General features: G+C 35.3%; 1 protein-coding gene across 2 annotated transcripts in view; it reads right to left on the bottom strand.

Moving 5' to 3' along the window:
* Positions 1-19024, bottom strand: part of LOC306863509 (catenin delta-2-like) — a gene marked incomplete at its 5' end in the record, with an annotated part of 323056 nt that overhangs the window by 139606 nt on the left and 164426 nt on the right. For both annotated transcript variants that reach the window (XM_079406884.1, XM_079406883.1), the window contains one exon: positions 2221-2461. In XM_079406884.1, the coding sequence (XP_079263010.1) occupies positions 2221-2461 (241 nt within the window). The remainder of the gene's footprint in view (positions 1-2220; positions 2462-19024) is intronic.

The following is a 19024-nucleotide window of genomic DNA, read 5'->3' on the forward strand; positions in this document are numbered from 1 at the left end:
AAATAAATAAATAAAAAAGAACAGTATTTCTGTAAGTCTGTAAAAAACTACACAGACTGCAATGCATCTGGAAGCCGAAGTGCAAAAATGTGAAACAAATAATATACTTCCAAAAGCTATTGACTAAGAAACAGTTACAGAATACATAAGTCAGAGACTACTCAACAGTCTATTTTAGCCAGAAATCTCACTCTATATGCTTAAAAGCCATCTAAGATATAGAATCATATTCGCAGGAAACAGCATGTCACATGCTAAAATATTTATTCTTATTAACTTGTTTCTGTATTCAAATTATTTATTTGCACAAGACAGAAAAACAGTAGACAGAAAAAGATGAGCTGGTGGTATAAATACCCAGCAGGATTAGCCTTTGATAAGTCAACTGTTTTACTGTGAAATGAACAGAAGATTACAAAACAGAGCTCCAATATGGCTACAAAATCACTTCCTTCTCATTTATGTCACGACTAAATGTTTACTGAGAATCCTGAATATGATTTTACCCCAATAGACTGCCTAAATGTGTATTACAATGATTTCTGAAGGATCATGAGACAATAAAGACTGGAGTAATTCAGCCTTGCCATCACAAGGATTAATAGCATATTAAAATAATTTCACAATATCACAGTTTTTAATGTATTTTTGATCAAATAAATGCAGACTTTTCAAAAACAAAAAACCGACCCCAAACGGTAGTGTATGTAGACTAAAATTAAAAATAAAATAAGACCAAAACACTAAACAAAAATGTGAAAATAAATGAATGAATGAATAAAAAAAAAAAAAAAAAAAAAAAAAAAAAAAAATCTTACCGATCCCAAAGTTTTGAACGGTAGTGTATGTAAACTAAAATTAAAATAAAACCTAAAAAAGAAAAAATAGAAATAAAAATTCAAATAAAAAAAGTCAAAGCAACAACATCAAAGATAAAATAAGACTAAAATACTAAGGGTGCTTTCACTCCTGGCCCATTGTTTTGGAACCTGGCACGTTTCCCCCCTTAGCTCGGTTCGTTTGGGCATATGTGAACATAGCAATCACGCTCGGATCCGCGCCAAAACAATTGGTCCGAGACCGCCTGAACGAGGTGGTCTCGGCTCGACTGAAAACGATCTCGAGCGGTTCGGTTGTAGTGAGAAAGCAATCCGATCCAACGGACCAGGCTATATCACAATGTATGATGGGTAATTACGTAAGTTCCGTCAAAAGCATTAACTTTGTTATTTTGTTAATACCTCAAAATGAGCCTGTGAATGTCTGTGGGTGAGCACATCTTCGCCATTCAAAATCATAGCGCATTTTTTCATTTTATAATGCCGTCTTGTTGCACTTCTTCGTAGTAGGAGCGTTTTAAAAATGTTTTCCCGATGAATCCTGGACTCCTGCTCAAAATGACAAATGCATATTACGACAGCTACAAAAAAAACAACATCAATAAGCACGTGAAGCTGTTGTAATCCCATCCTGACGGATGACAGCCGTGAAAGCTAAGGGGAATCCCGGAAAATAAACTGTGGAACTTTGACCAATGAGAGAACAGTTTACTCGTGCGTGACTTGTATTAACAAATTTGGTCTGTTTAGACACTTTGCGTGTGAAAGCGAACCACACCAAGAATAAAAAGCAACATTGTAATAATTTTAATCCCTGTTTCGGAACAAAGCAATCGATCTACAGGTGTGAAAGCACCCTAAATTAAACCGTGAAGTAACAACATCAAAACTAAAATAAGACCAAAACACTAAACTATCTAACTAACTAAATAAATAAATCTTAAGATACATAATCAAATAAAAAAAGAAAAAATGGAGATGAAAGTAAACTGAAAAATAAAACAAATAACCTCACTATAAAACAAGCTGGATGATCAGTTAACTAGTTGTCCATCATGATCCATATGCTTCTATGTTGGATTTGAAATACTGAAACTTTCAGTACAACAGGAACTTGGTTAGTCTCTACATTGCTCTAAAACGGTAATCACTCTCTTGTACTGTAATATTAAATAGTCAATTTACTGATAGGACTAAATATAATTTCACGACAATACAAATGCAAGACTGTCAAACATTTCGCAAGAGGTCTCCAAAAACTGACACACACAACCCCTGAAAACCCCTTCAGCAGCTGCTCTTCCAGCTCAAATCTGATCGATATGTGTACATTTGCCAGGTACATTTACTGTGACTAAGAAAATGGTCCATGTAGACTCACCTGGGATCCTTCTGAATGCTGTCGATGGAGGGCGAGCGGGCCAGGTTGCCCTCGGGTGGCAGGGCAGGGCCAGACTTGCTGTAGGGAGACTCCACTGAAGAGCAGTACGGCAACGTGCGGTAAGTATCTGTGTAATTGGCACCCTGACCGGAGGCATAGCCGCCCCTGGGAAACGTCCCTGTGGCATTCTGACTTCCTGTTCGCTGCAAGGGTACGGAGTCAACACCGGGGGAGGACGGGGCTATGGCAGGAGAGTAGGGACAAAACAAGAAGTTCAGGACCTGCTCACAGAACTGGTTCACTAGGGCTAGGTACAGGAAAAATGAGAGGACAGTGAGAAGACAAGCAGACAAGACGTGATACAATGAAAGAATGACAAGGAGGGAGCAGAAAGGAGAGGAAGAGACGACAGCAATGAGAATGACAGCAAAAGCTCTTAACAGGTACATAATAGAGACAAAGCGAGTGTTACTAGTCAAAACCTTTCTTATCACATTTATAGACACATTTAATATTAAAACGTGGAAACAGAAGCCCATGTTGCAGATTTAAAAAAAAAAAAAAGAAGAGAAATAAAATGCATTTGTAAAGTTTTGGATGTGCAAAACTATATATTTTAACTAATTTGGCTAAACATTGCCAAAGCGACTTCTTAACTAATCACAATCAGCCATACAAATGTTTAATTTCGTTTAAAGGGATGCTTTTAATTATTTTTATAAATTTATTTTATAAATTATTACTTTTATTCAGACATTTATAAAGACAAACATTCTGTAGAATCTATAAAAAATGCTGAACTTTCTTTTAATTAGAGAATCCTTAAAGTATAAATAAAATAAATAAATAAAGGAGCACAGCTGTATTCAACATGGATAACAATAACGAATATTTCTTGAGCACCAAATCATATTAAAATGATTCATGTGACACTGAAGACTGGAGTATTGGCTGCTGAAAATTCAGCTTTGTCATCACAGGAATAGACTACATTAAAATAAAAATAAAATAACACCAACATTTTGAATGGTACTTTATGTAGACTAAAATGAAACTAAACCCTAAAAAACAAGGAAACAAGAAAACTAAATTAAAATAGAAAAGCAAAAAAATCTAAACTGAAATAAGACCTAAAAAATAAACTAAAACTAAAACGAAACCGAAATGAATAAATCAATGAAAAAAGAACCTCACTATATGACAAGCTGATTGCTGGATGATTAGTTATCAAGTTGTCCATTGTGACCCATATGCTGAAAATTTGAAATACAAATTCAATAAACTGCTTGATTAGTCTCTATAGTCCTCTAAAATGGTCTAAAACTTGTAATTAAATAATTCATCTCGATGCCTCGTGACTCACCGATTGACCAAGCTTATGTAAGCTCTAATTTTAGTTCTGACCATTTCAAAAAACTGTGAAAATGGAAAATGAATGTCTATGGCGAGACAGGATGGCATCAGATGAAGGTGACATCACAGGTCATATGACTCTCTCATTATCTTTATACAGGTGCAGCTGTATCTGATAACTCTAAGAGGCAGATCAATTTAATTGCACATTTGTTTGGTTTTTAACATATTGAGGGGACAGAGTGTATCCATTTCGCTCAATATGAGGGTAATGTGGCAGCCAGTGTCTGCTAGACAGTCACAGTGGAGTGGCTCATAAATCTGCAGTGCGAGACGATCAATGGCAGGGTTCAGAGTCTTTACCACAACACTGCCAGTGAAGCCGTAAAACAGGACTATTAGTCACCAAACACAAAGTGCAACCCTGGGAGAAAAGACTCAATGTATCTTCGGAGACCATCCATGACTCCTCAGCTTCCTTTGGAGAAAATGTAGCACTCGCTCAGTGCAGGCTAACGATAATTAGACAGAGTTTGAGATTAATGAAGACCGGTTGAAAAAGGAAAAAAAGAGGGAGAGAGCTAGAAACAGGGTGAGAGAGGACGGGGTGACTGATGTATTGAATTAAGCTTCCTGAGCCGGAATATATAATGAGAAGCTGACGGACATGGGAGAAGAAAAGTTCTCTGTTGCTTTCATTAATTGTTATTTCAGGTTTACTTTTAGTCTAAAATTAAAATGCTGGCATACAGTTATTTGTTTTTGTTTTTTTTTCAACAAGTTTTCAACTGATTCTTTCAAAACAAAGTAAAAAAATAAATAAATAATATTTAATAATATTACTTTATTTCACCTAGTTGTCAACTTGTCATTTATTTAGTTTAGCTTGCGGGTTCGAGTCTTGGGCCGGCAGGGATTGTAGGTGGGGGGAGTGAATGTCCAGCGCTCTCTCCACCCTCAATACCACGACTGAGGTGCCCTTGAGCAAGGCACCGAACCCCCAACTGCTCCCCGGGCGCCGCAGCATAAATGGCTGCCCACTGCTCCGGGTGTATGTTCACGGTGTGTGTGTGTTCACTGCTGTGTGTGTGCATGTTGGATGGGTTAAATGCAGAGCATGAATTCCGAGTATGGGTCACCATACTTGGCCGTATGTCACTTCACTTCACTTCACAATGATATTTAAATTACACTGAGCTAGACCTCATTAGCAACAACACTGTTCAATATAGCACACAATTACATTTATGAGGCATATTTTCATTTATTTATTTATTTCTATTCAAAAAGAAGCATAAATGTGGGTCTCTGGAAAAAAAAGTAGACCATTTGAACTGCACTTTATTATTTTATTTATTTATTTATTTTTCATAATGAGGAGGCAGAGTATCCATTTGGCTCAATCTAAGAGTGTGGGTGTTTTGGCTTTGGGTTTACTCAAACTCATTACTGGAATGTGAAGATTTCAAATAACTCACGGTCTCTAACTGGTTTAGCACTGAAGGCCCCTAGGGCTTGATTTACAACTGCATGCAAACACCTTTAGCAGGTGAAAATCTATCTGTATATCATTAATTACCGCGCAAAAAAGGGCTAATTAAATTTCAGTCTTTAATTAAAAGCAGAGTAACCGGCATTGACTATTTTGAATCTCACTCGATCACACATAGTAAGGTCACACACTGATTCAGTTAATGAATGAAAGATGATATATCATCAAATACTGCTGCAATTCTAACAAAAATGTCTTCTTGACACACTTCTCTAAACAGTAAGTATTCCGCTTATCACTGTATGTGTAAGTGCTGCTGCTCCTGGCCTCTGCGAAGACTTTATCATCATGAAGTGTTGCCACTCTGCCACAGCGGCGAAGCCTTGGGAAAATGACCTTTCGGTGACCTTCAGATTCCATTAGCTTATCTTATCAGAAATTATGCATCTTATGCGACCCCACACATCACTACATGGACAAGGGTGAGATAAAACGCACAAACGGACAAGGACGCACACAAACCCACAACACGCCAAAAGGTGGATAAAATCTTGGATAAAATCTCGACAACCGACACGTCTCGTATCTATTATTCGTCATTGCCGATCATAAACAATGCGAGAGCAAAAAGTAATAACTGGCAAATATGAGACTGCATATATTTTCTGTATAAAAATGATAGATGGACCCATAAACAACAAAGCAGGTGTTCATTAACTCACAGTAGGTTTTTCATCTTTTTTCATCTGTGAGAAATTTTAACGGTCAGTTCCAGTGTCGACTCAATATATTTCTCTACAACTTTATAATCTACTGCTGGTTAATTCCATCACCGTAGATCCTTTCCTCTATCATTAAGGGTAGGTGAAAATAAAACGGCACATTGGCTGGTAAATACATCTCTCTGGAGCCATACTGTGCGTTCACCGTCTTAGTGAAACACTGACAGTTTCTCTTATTCATTTTGTACAGAGGCTGTTAACGAGGGTAACTAGCCGATAATGTGCTTCAGTGAATCCTCCTATTACCTGACAACAGCGTTTGACGGTGTAATTCTTTAATTAACTCGCATACTAAGCCTTTTTGCTGTGTTCTGCTTCCTTTGACACCGTATACAGTCTTTTCTTAAGCCAGTTTGAAGGACACTTGTGAATAACTTTCCTCTCCTAATCTGCGCCTTCTCTCTCTGAACCGTATAAAGCAACATGAGAACCAATCATATATTTTTCTTTCTTTTTTTGCTCAGAATCATAATAATGTACAAAAGTTGGGGATCAGTATGATCTTTTTAAGAAACAAAACTTCTATAAATGTGCATTAAATTGATCAAAAGTGACGGTAAAATATTTATATAAATGCTGTTCTTTTGAACTTTCTAGTCATATACTGTATATCAGCACCCCAACGGTTTTCAACATTCAATATAAGAAATGAACACCAAACCAGCATATTAAAATGATTTCTAAATCATCATGTGACACTCAGGACTTTAGCAATGGCTGCTGAAACCTAGCTTGGTTTCTGGTTCTAATTCACCCTGAGGAACTTTTTAAATTTAAAAAAAAGCAAAATTGCTTATGTACCTCAGTGGATGTATATCAAGAGCTGGATGTACTTGTTTGCATTTTGTGGTTTCACTAGAACGGATAGCGGGCCGCTGCAGCTGTGCAACAGCGATAGATGGAAGTGTGTGTCTGTGTACATAAGAGAAGATTACCACTGCTACTTTCCACGCTCTGATAACAGCCACGAACCCTCAGCTTAAACATTAAAAATAACACACTCTAGTGTCGGATCACCACTCATTATAACACACACTAACACAGGGAAAAGTCTGGAGATGCTTCTTCTGTATTAGAGAAATGTAATGTTTCGTAAAGTGTAACACAATCTAAAATGGTGGGAACGGATAAATGACATTCACAAAAGACAAGATTAAACATAACAGCCTGATTCTGCATCGATTTATCGTCCCAACCCTAATGTTTAACAGACAAAGCAGTAGTGACCACTTAATAAAAACAGTTACTCACACTTGTGTGGTGCGACATTTCTGTCGAATTCAATATAGTCAGCATAGAATCGTCTTTTAGTTTCAATCTTTCTGAAAACCCTGCGTCGAATTGTGCCTTGTTTGTAAACGAATCAGCGGTAAAAAAAAAAAGGACTAAGTTCTTACTGACGTGGTCTGGCACTTCATTAAGAATAAAGTTTATCAAATCATGTGTATTGTTTGGTTTCTGCGTGGAGCTGCGTTTGCTGCTCTTGTTATTTAGCTACTACGTATGCAAATCGGTGGGCGGGGCTAAACAGGCAGGTGTTTAGCCACACTGTTACATCATAAAGTGAATTTTGGCAGACTGGTTTCAATATAAGCTGTTTTTAGACTAACGACAAAGTTTTGAGTTCTAGACGTTTTTATAGTGCAATGACTTCTTATATGTGACCCTGGACCACAAAACCAGTCATAAGGGTCAATTTTTCAAAACTGAGATTTATACATCATCTGAAAGCTGAAATAAATAAGCTTTCCATTGATGTACAGTTTGTTAGGATAGGACAATATTTGGCCGAGATACAACTATTTGAAAATTTGGAATCTGAGGGTGCAAAAACATCTAAATATTGAGAAACTGCCTTTAAAGTTGTCAAATTAAGTTCTTAGCAACGCATATTACTAATCAAAAATTAAGTTTTGATATATTTACAGTAGGAAATTTACAAAATATCTTCATGGAACATGATCTTTACTTAATGTCCTAATGATTTTTTGGCATAAAAGAAAAATCAATAATTTTGACCCATGCAATGTATTTTTGGCTATTGCTACAAATATACCCCAGCGACTTAAGACAGGCTTTGTGGTCCAGGATCACATATGTCAAATGATCAAGGGAATTTAGATTTCTCAGTTCATGACTTCTCTAAAACAAACCAATTCAAATAACCATGTAAAACGTTTTAAGACATTAAAAATGGACTTTTAGAACATTAAAACTTAATGGGAATGATAGGAAAATGTTCTTAGGACATATTTTTGCTAGTTTGAATAAAGCATAGCAAACTCATGCAGACACACAAAAACCCTCTCTGAGAACCTGTCTAGAAAATAACTTCCTTCAAAGCACTGCCACACAAAAGCAGATACACTAGTCAAATTCACTAAATGACTAATTGGTTGTCCTATAGTTAGGCATTTTCTATAGTGAAACCTCTATAGCTACCAAGTATGACATTTTTACACTGCAAAAGCAGTACAGAAACCACATCTGAAGTGGCATACAGTATAAACAATGAAAATGTGAATAGGCAGACGTGTTAATGTGCCACAAAGATGCAAACATATGAAACATGCACTGATTGTCATGACAACAGCATTTCATACCTCATACTGTATTTATAAAGCTGGTTATTTTACCAGATTTCAAACACTAAAAATAAGAAATGCATGAGAAATAAAACTAAAAAAGCCACAAGTGAAAGACCTTGACATTACTATGAATTTGTTTCTAAGTGCATTCTTCCAGCACTGAGGCTGAATATGAAATGTTCTCCTTCTACACTGTCTTTCAATCTTCTATCTGACATCTCATGAATCAAACACACACACACACACAGCCAATGTTTCTAATTTCCTCTTGTGGAAAGTCTTTGAATATTCTATAGATTTGATAATGGGCTGCTCTTTTAAATTACCTGACCTTTGCGATAGGAATCAGAGGATCCAGCATCTCCTTAGCGTTGGCATCAATAGATTCTGTGCTCTGGTACAGAGTAATGTGATCATAAACAAACTGCCCTTTATTCTTTAGCTTGACTGCTTCTCCTAGCAATTTTTTTTCTCTGCGTGATATTACACCCTGCCAAAGGTCACTCCCACTCAACAGAAACATATTAGAGGAATGATTAGCTGCCCTTGCTATGCTGGAAAAAAAGGTGTGCAATACAATAAAGGGCTACCAGCTTTACTGGGGGTATCTGAATGACTCTGTCTCGAATGGATCCATCTGTTTGCTCTGAAGAGAGAGCTTCAAATGCTGACATTAGGAAAATATCACCCTCTGAAAGCAATTCAACCGAGAATGCCGGTGAGATTGTGTTTATACTTGAGTGTAGTACATTAGATTTTCCAGTAAAGACATACATGTTATCCGGATGAAATTATTGTGTTCATGTTGTCGGTCTGAGCGGTTTAGATGCAAATGTGCATCTGCTAAGAAGCAGGAGCGCAACCTGATGGGGTGCTTTATTTCTCATTTTAAAGAGGATAGTTCCGGTCCTTGATGCAGATTCGTCAATACATGTGTTCCAGCTGTGTTAAAATGCATGACGTGGTAGCTATGATACAAATTACCTGTTCAGTTAGCTGCTGTGCACATAATAGAAGGCCATTCCAACATCAGAGTAAAAATAAAATAAAATAAAATGTGAGCATGCCTGTAACAAAAGTCACTGCATTACTACATAATAATAATATTATGTAGACATTTTTTAAAATAGAATAAATAATTGTGTGAGTGTGCATGTGTTTGCATATGTAATTACAGTATAAACACATGTATACTATAATGATAATAAAATATATACATAAAAACTAAAACTAAATATGTAGTTTTTTATCTTAGTTTCTTATCTTTATATACATTATCACTCAAAAATTTGAGGTCAGTAACATTTTTAAAAATAATTTTTACAGAACTTAGTACTTTTATTCTGCAAGGATGCATTAAATTAATCTAAAAAGGGGCAGTTAAGACTATAAAAAAACTTTAAAAAGCATACCATATGCTGTACTCATGTTATAAAAGACACATTACTACATAATAAAAATATTAAGGACACACTTTTAAAAAATAAATAAATTAGTAAGTAAATATATTGTAAATCAGTAAATCAATAGTCATTTTATGATAAATTATATATTTATATTTTTATGATTTTTTTTCTCCATTAAAATATATATTGTATAAAAATCTAAAATTCAAATACACACACACACACACATTTTTGGATTTGATGGCTAAAGGAAGTTGTGGTATATGCCACAGTGACAAGGTTGAAGACAGAGATGACTGAAAAACTGGTGAACAAAACTCAATATGAAAACCATATAATTTTTTGGGGGCGTTTTTACTTTTTTTCATGATAGGACAGTTGAGATATTACCGGAAGTGAGTGGGAGAGAGAGAGGAGGACGGGATCGGGAAAGATTCACGAGGCAAGATTCAAACTCGGGACACCCGAAGCACAACGGCTTGGACTCACTCATGCAACATCATGTTCCTCAGTGACTGATTTGATGATGTCTTATGTAGAGGTTGGCTTGTTAGGCTTCAGTTTCATTGGAACATGAATGATTCCCACTACACAAACAATAGATGACATGTCACTCAGACTCAAGTGTGTCTTAAAGCCCTTAACATATGGCTCAACAACAGCACAGGATCCACTGAGGTTGTAAATATCATCCGTGTTCCGCCTCACATCCTTGGAGCGAGGCTTCCAGACAGATACAAGGTGATGCTTCACGTGAATTAAGACAATGCCTCCGTGTCTCCCCGCCAGCACCTCAGCGTAAGTTATGAGTGCCATCCATCCTGTGTAGAGTGTTTATGTGTCTGCGTGTGTGTGCGTGTAATTGCTCATTAGCCATGCTTGAGAGGAGCAGAGGCCAGATTCACAGGATGGTATTAAACTGAGCTCACAACTGGTCCAAACTGTTACTGTTCCACTGATTTACAGACCCCACACAAAGACTGCATACAGTATGAGCTTTAGTGATCTCACAGTCTAATAGGCGACTGTGGTTAATTTCCCTTGCCAGTGCCTACAGTTATTCCCTTTTACGGTTTTAAGTTTATTGTATTGAAGTTTATGGTATTGATTGAATACATAAACGTAAACAATAATGTACATAAAATTAAATCCCAAAATAAAGAAAACATGTTCAAATATATATATATATACAAATATTATAATATTAAAATAATAAAATATTAGAGACAAAAGGACAAAACTTCTCATTAAAGAAAAACAAAATATGATATGTTAAAATGCATTGTAGTTTAATTGAATATAAAAATTAAACAATGCACAAAGTAAAATACAAAAATAAATATAAAATTCTATTATTATGCAATAATGCAATACAAATTAAGGTTAAAATGCAAAAAGTACAAACATGCATAAGCTAAAAAAGTTAGCATGTAATAAAATATTAAGGACACAACTTTTTATTAAAAATAATAATAAAATACAAAAAATAAAATATTTATTTTATAAAACCTAAAATTATTATTTGATTATTAAATTGATATATATATATATATTTATTTTTATTATATCCCGTTCCTAATTATTGATTAATATTGAAAAGATACTGAATATATTCCTACATTTAATATGTAGTGTTAAAATATCACTAAAGTTACATATTGTTGGGTTCTTTGCACTCTTAATTTGGGCAAATAGTTCAGTACTTTATTTACATGAACTATCACTATTCTGCCGTGCAAAGGCAAAAGACCGTAACTTCGATTTTTGCCGAAATTGAGTTATTGATATTTTTGGGACATTCAAGACATCCTTTATCATGTACATAAGTATCAATTAAGTCAATTATAAGTCAATTTCGTTGTTTTTCCGAGAAAATAATAGGTCGTCTCAACTGTAACTTTGAAAAGCCCCAGAAAGCTCTTTCGCTTTGTTTGGAACGTTCAAATTGAGTTACGGCATTCTGCCTTTGTTTAACCGCGCGTCAAAATTAAGTTATGGTGCCGGCTTGGAGTTATACGGTGTTCTGCCTTTTTTTTTTTTTTTGGAGTTTTACCGTTTTTGAATCCATTCAGCCGATCTCCGGTTCTGGCGGTAGCACTTTTAGCTTAGCTTAGCTTACTGTCCATTAAAGTCTGCCGCATATTAATTACGGTGTAGACAAACGAATTAGATCGCAATCTACCAAACAGCTCCATATAACAAAGCACTGTAAAGACTAGACACATTGGCAGCAATACATAATCGTGAATAACCTTTAAAGAAAAAGTTTTCCCTTTTTGTAATGCAGATTATTCACCAGGCTGTCACTTCTAGTTGGATGCGTGTGTCCTTGAATGCCGTTGCATGCAGCATAATCAATCATAAAATCAGTAGCCTAACAGTTTGCAATTAAATCCATATCCTACCTTTTCTTGTAACCCAATAAAATCAATCCATAGCGCTGAACGTCGTTGGAGATGTTTAATCCACACGCATTTCTGAGCATGCCTGCTTGCTGGTGTTCACATAAATCCACAAATCGTTCTTTTAGGTTAGGCTATTTCATTCAAGTAAATATAAGCAATTATGCTAATTTTTTACAGCACTGAGCATAGGAAAGAAATTGGTTGCAAAACGGTATCCACTTACATGTTTAACTTTTAGTCTGCTTGTTACGGTAAAAAAAATAAATAAAAATTAATACAGTCACATTAATATATGTAATAGCCAATATGAGATAGCCCATGATCAGTAGATTTTATACAGGTGTTACTATAACGATTTTGTAAATGGTGATCAGCTAACAAGTATTGATAATGTGGAAGTTACTGCCTTTTGCCTTAGTGTGACATCTCACTTTTTGCAGATAATGCAAAGGCAGAGTACATTAACTTCAAAATAGGGGTACAAATCAAGTTTGAGCTCACAATTTTTTAATGTAGATAATTTTCATTACTAAAACATCTAATTGCCAAATTTCCAGTGCCCTACCTATAATTAATTTGGCTGGACAAGTAAAAGACTTTAAAGTCATTTTTCTCAGTTTCACACTCTAGCGAGTTAAGGTCTTTTGCCTTTGTAGAGCAGTATTGATGACTTAAGGAATACCTGCTAGGTCTTATTAGTGCATATAACATTCTACAAAGATGTTACTCTCTAAATTTCATATTACAACTCAAGTTCTATTTTAATAAAATAAAGTAAAATGTTAATCACCTAGCTGCTTCCAAGACCAACCTGGATATTTATGGCTTATTTGATTTGTTAAGGAATGTTTGGACACTTTAAAAAAAACAAAAAAATGCTTGCAAATCAAAACATCAAAATCTACATACCTAGAAATTTAACAGAAAGAAAACTCCTATTTAATTCATAATTAATTACAAATTCAAATGGTAGTACAGTAAAAACTCATGAGCAGCTCCCATTGCTCTTGTGCATCTTGTAAGGGAAAAGAAAATCGAAAAAGAAGAAAAGTAGATATATTTTAGTTGCTTCATTTTATATAACAACTGGTACAGGCTGCTATATTCAGATATGAGTTAAACTGAGCCTCTCAATAGGGAATTTACTGCTGATCTCCACAAATTATATATAGTATGTGGGTATCGTGAGCAATTAATACACCCTGAAAGCTCAGCAAAAACACAATCCCCTGGTTTCACAGACAAGGTTTAAGACTAGTCCCAGACTAAAATGTAATTCTGAGCTGTTTAAACTGAAATAAACTTGCACTGACTGATCTTAAAACATATCAGTGCCTTTGTTTTGTCTCGAGATGCACACCAGTAATGTTTTTTCTAAGGCATGTTAATAAAAATTACTTAAATATCCTAATTGAACTATGGCCTAATCCTAGTTGAGTCTAAGCCCTGTCTGTGAAACCGGGCCAATGTTACATTTTATATAAAGCACAAGCACAAGTGTGAATGTGGCTCAGAACAACGAGGTCATCGGGCAGAACTCTGGGAACAGACTGTGTTTTCATGGTTTGATCAAGATGATTTTTGATGGTGCTCGACGAACGTATTGATTTTATAGCAATCATGCGAGTCGTATGATGGTAAGCGGCCTATAAGCACCCGGTGAACGGAAAAAGAGCTTCAATATCCAAAGAGCACATTCAACTTCGCTTCAAACCGCACTTCACAATGGCTGAAATACTCTTCCTTACTTTTCCACTTCAGCTTCAAGTATTGCTTTAGACTCTCGAACCGAGGTTTGCGTAACAACTAATGTAAAATCAAAGTTTCTTCCTCTTTTTTTTTTTTAGAGAACATCCAGCAGCTCTCATCAGGGTATTATGGCCCATTTTTGAACATATGACATATGACGCAGATGCAGGAAACAGACTTAATAGTTTAATGCAAAAATAGCCCCACTTTGTCACATTAGTCATTTGTATGATAAAATTCAGCCAAACGCACACTGTTTTAGTAGCTCGTCTCCTGTTCTGTGATAAAGCATGGTCAGTTATGGAGGGATGTGAGTAGGAAAGCTCCATCAGCATTTGATAGAGCACTTCCCACAAGCTCGGGTTAATTCTTTTGCTCGGTTCCAAAATTAGTCTTTTCAGCACATTCTGCTCTTCCAGTCGCTCTTACACAAAGCCTAATTAACTTTATGAAGTTTGAATTTCAGAGCTGGAAATGAACAAGAGATCCTGCAATGGTGCAGCAGCAGAATGAAAGGCCATGAGGAGCTTAATCACATTCACATTATCTGGAGCTTTGTGCAAGATCATATTTGATTCCGGGATAGGCAAACTTGTGATGAATAACGTACTTCAAAAGAATCAGCATTATGGGGAATCCATAATGGGCCAAACTAATAAAATATGATACTGTCATAAATTTTGAGCTTCTATATAGATAACGATTTTGAAAAATCCCACAAAAGCTGCCTCGGATCACATCTAATCTCAAATACAAAAATACAAACTTATGTTTTCCACAATGACAATGAAAGTGCAATGCAAGTGCAATGCAAGTGTATTTAACCGCAGCCGCAATCGAGCTTGAAAGCATATCTAAAGTAAAACACGGTGGGTGGAAGCACACACTGGTCAAGCAATGTGCACGTGTCTCACAGCGCAAATTCTGTGCAATGAAGCCCGTCGCGTCTCTAGCGCACACACGTGCCATATGCGGGAAAAAAACCAAGCTCAGAATCGATTCAGAATCGCTGAAGAGAGAATCGCGATGCATCGGAGAATCTATTTTTTTCTCCCACCCTAATATGTATATAAAAATTAGCGCGTTAACGCAGCCAATTAATTTTTTCAGTTTAACGCATTAAAATTATTTAACGCCGTTAACGCAGGGGCGGGGCCTAGGGTTGGCCAACCCATAACTGCTAATTCTGTCTCTTTTTTCTTAACAAGCAGTGCATTTATTCAGTAGCAGAACATCTTTACGAGAACATCAAACAGGAGACGTTTCAGATGCGTGCTTCAACTTCACTTCAGCGTCAGGCGCGTGTCAAATGAGCTCGGAAACCGTAGTGCTCTTAGCGCGTGCTCTTCAATTCATGCACTAAAGTGCCGGCGCGCGCATAGCCTGTATCATTTCATATCAAATCGCCAAAGAAACTACAAGCATGCAATGTCGTGATCAGTTAAGTCATGAAGTTACCAAAAAGGCGATTAAAGCTGCCATAAAACTGTGCATGCATGTAATATGTTATATATGAGTTACACTAAGAAAATGTCTCTGAAATGGTTTTCAGAACTGTCCTGGAGCATCCTAGCACTGTCTCCCTCATCTAACACACTCGATTCAACTCATTAGAAGACATCTCCATCTCCATGTCAGATCCTGGTCATGTTCAGTAGCGGCAACTCTTAAAGAAATAGAAGCCAAAACAACCTAATAACCAGCTACTCTGTCTGTTCATCAAGAACAAAATTAAAAAAGAGGAAATCAATAACATTAATAGTTTTAAGGATTCATCTGTATTTATTTTAGAATTTCATTTTTGATAACTTTATTAAATTTCTGCTGAGGGGCACAGGTAGATAAATATGACATTTATTATGATGGTTTTTTTTGAAGATTGTTTTAGGTTCACTTAAATTAGAAGTTATTTTTAAAGTCTAATAAATGTTAAAATTGATAGCTCTTAATTATAATGTAAAGTTGAATGGCTATAGTCAATGGATAAATATTAGGGGGAAACATTTTTATAGGGAAATGAGTATTAATTTGTATCAGTGATATTGGCCTTCAGTCATAAAACTAAAGATGGCATTAAACAAAAATTATAAATATACTGTCTTTATGTTGTTTGTACATTAATTTGAGGATGTGAAATTATTGCAATATAAAAGTATATTTAAAAACTTTAATGTTAGGTGGGATTAATCGCGATTAATTTCAGAAAAAAATATTAATTCGTTTTTTTTTTATCGATTGACAGCACTAATATATATATATATATATAAATAAATCTCACTGTCACGTCACACACATTTTTCTTCCACAAAAATATTACATATTATGCAGCACAACTATTTTAAACATTGATAATAATTGAAATCTTGAGCACCAAATCAGCATGTTAGAATGATTTCTGAAGGATCATGTAACACTAAAGACTAAAGTAATGGGTGATAAATTCAGCTTTGCAATTATAGGAATAAATTACATTTTAAAAGCTATTACATAAAACTTTAATTGAAATAATATTTCAAAATAGAACAGCTTTTATTGTATTTTTGATCAAATAAATGCAGCCTTGGTGATACATCTTAAATAAATGTATTGTAGAATAAAAATGTATAAATAAAATATATAATTTTTTTGTGAAATGACCTGTGTTCCTGTCAGTTTTTGTGAGATTCGCCCATAAAAGCCTTTCACCATGCTACTCCTCTCTGAGAACATTTCAATGATTTTTCTCCTTTTCTTTCATAAATATAAAATTTGAAAACTCAAATGGGCTTTTATGGCATTTTGTTGAAATGAGCCAGTGCTTTCCTTGCATGCACAGAAGACATCATGCGGGGCACTGCACCAAGAGACAGAACAGCTGCAGTGACTTCTCCCCCCAAAATTTTAAGACTAAAATTATTTCATAGGAGAAAACTGCCCAGCGGTTAAGACTGTAAATCGTTCTCTTTATCTCTCCTGCACTGAGTGACAGAGATGTAATAAGAGGAACACAGCTGCTACATGTTACACAGCGTATCTGTGATGGCTTCTAATGTCGTCATTAGCCCTGTACTTCATCTGTGGGTCTAATGAGCCACTTAGAGAGGGGATGCAACGCAACTGGGAGGAAGCGAACAGAGACGGCGAGAATAGTGAGGTCAATGCACTCAGATAGAGTGAGCAATGATGTGACATCAAACTCAAGATCGCATAGATCCGCATTAGCCACTTTTCATAAAACTAAGTCTCATTTTCAGGTACTTTATCGGGGAGCCGACCTTGATCTCATAAATCCCTACTTTGTTCTTGAGACTCTGTTAGGCATTGTGAGACTTTGTCAGGCGTCTCAATGTCAGTCTGAATGCTATCGTAGAGTTTCAGACACCTCAAGCCACAGCTGAAACCTGCTTGCTGGAAAATGGCTGTTTATTATCAGGGTGCGACTGCACTGCGCCAATTTTGTCTGACTTGATTTGATCATTTGCCAACTGTGCAATAGGAGAAAAGGGGAGACAGAAAGCAGCCAACAGGTTTTTATATTCATAAATATTTCTACAGCGCCTGCAGGGTGCTCTCATACCCTCTTTTTCCCTTCTTCCTTTAACTTACTCTCAATCTTTGGAATTTTATAAACTTTATCAATTTTTTTAACTTAAATTTACCACTGCCATAAAAAAATTAACTACCAGCAATGATGTCATACTTATATTGGAATAATGAATTGTGATTGGTCTTAACCAAACATTAAGTTTATTCATGGAATTTGAATTGTAATTAAGGGTCCATATCAATCAATGGAGTTTGAGACTCAAAGTATCTGTAAGTGGGGTGCAAGCAATAAATCAATTATTTAAATAAAAGTATTCAAGTTAATTATTATTACTACTAAATATTTATATTAGCAATACATAATATTAAATAAAATACTATAAAATAGTATATATTTTACATAATTACAAAGATGTGCTTCATGTGATCTGAATTGTAACTTGATGTTCTCAATCAATCAATCATTTAAATCTATCCATCCATCCATGTACCATGTAATTTTCAAACTATTACTTTACCTAAAAGTATAAAAATTTCATTATATCAAATAAATTAAATAAAAATATTAAATAGTTATTTAATATAGAGTATATATTTTACAAAAAAAAGTACGAATACATTAGAAAATATTATAAATTTCCTTTTAATGAATACATGTACATTTTAATTATTAATATTTATTATTATTATCATCATCATTTAAAAAAAATTATTTACTATTTGTATGAATAGTGAATCATGAATTATGAATGAATGTATCAATCAATCAATCAATCAATCAATCAATCAATCAATCAATCAATCAATCGGTCACTCGTGTCTTTCCTAGACTCTAAATTCTGAACTTTATGGAATATCTATAATGTCAACACATTCAGCCTCAAAGTAGATAAAATAACAAAGACTTTGCAAAATGCAACAGAAAGTCAATGTGCAGTTCAGGTGGCTATGCTAACAAACAGCCCTGGCAGAGATCAAACCTGCTCTGAAAAGCTATTTTAGTTTTATATAGTGTCAAGACATTCAAAGGCTTTAGGGGTCCTCATATTCTTACATGCATATTTTAACTAGTATACAGCCATTTCTGAGCCATTTTCACATATGAAAATGGTTGCATAGTGAGCCAGTACAACCGAGCTCTCCTGCTGATGATATAGAGCTTAATTAGTAACACAGACTAAAATGAAAATAATACAGCAGTAATGAGCACAAGTGCCACAACTCAACGCTGGAAACTTATACATTATGAATCTGAATTTTTAATAGAAGTGCTCAGGCAGGATTATATAATGTCTTAAATTCAGTTCCTTAAGAGTGTAAATAGCTTTAGTTGGAGTCATGTAGCAGACGGGCACTTTAGCTTCAGTCGACCTTTAGCTACAGACTGAAAACCACTGCAATGACACGGATTTATTTGCTTCATTTACCTGTTTAATTGTATTTTAGCTCTATTCAAAGGAAATAAGAGACAGAACTGCCCTTGTTCTGTTTTGTTTATCTAAGC

The sequence above is a fragment of the Barbus barbus genome, assembly GCF_936440315.1.
Source record: "Barbus barbus genome assembly, chromosome: 44".
NCBI classification, from domain to species: Eukaryota; Metazoa; Chordata; class Actinopteri; order Cypriniformes; family Cyprinidae; genus Barbus; species Barbus barbus.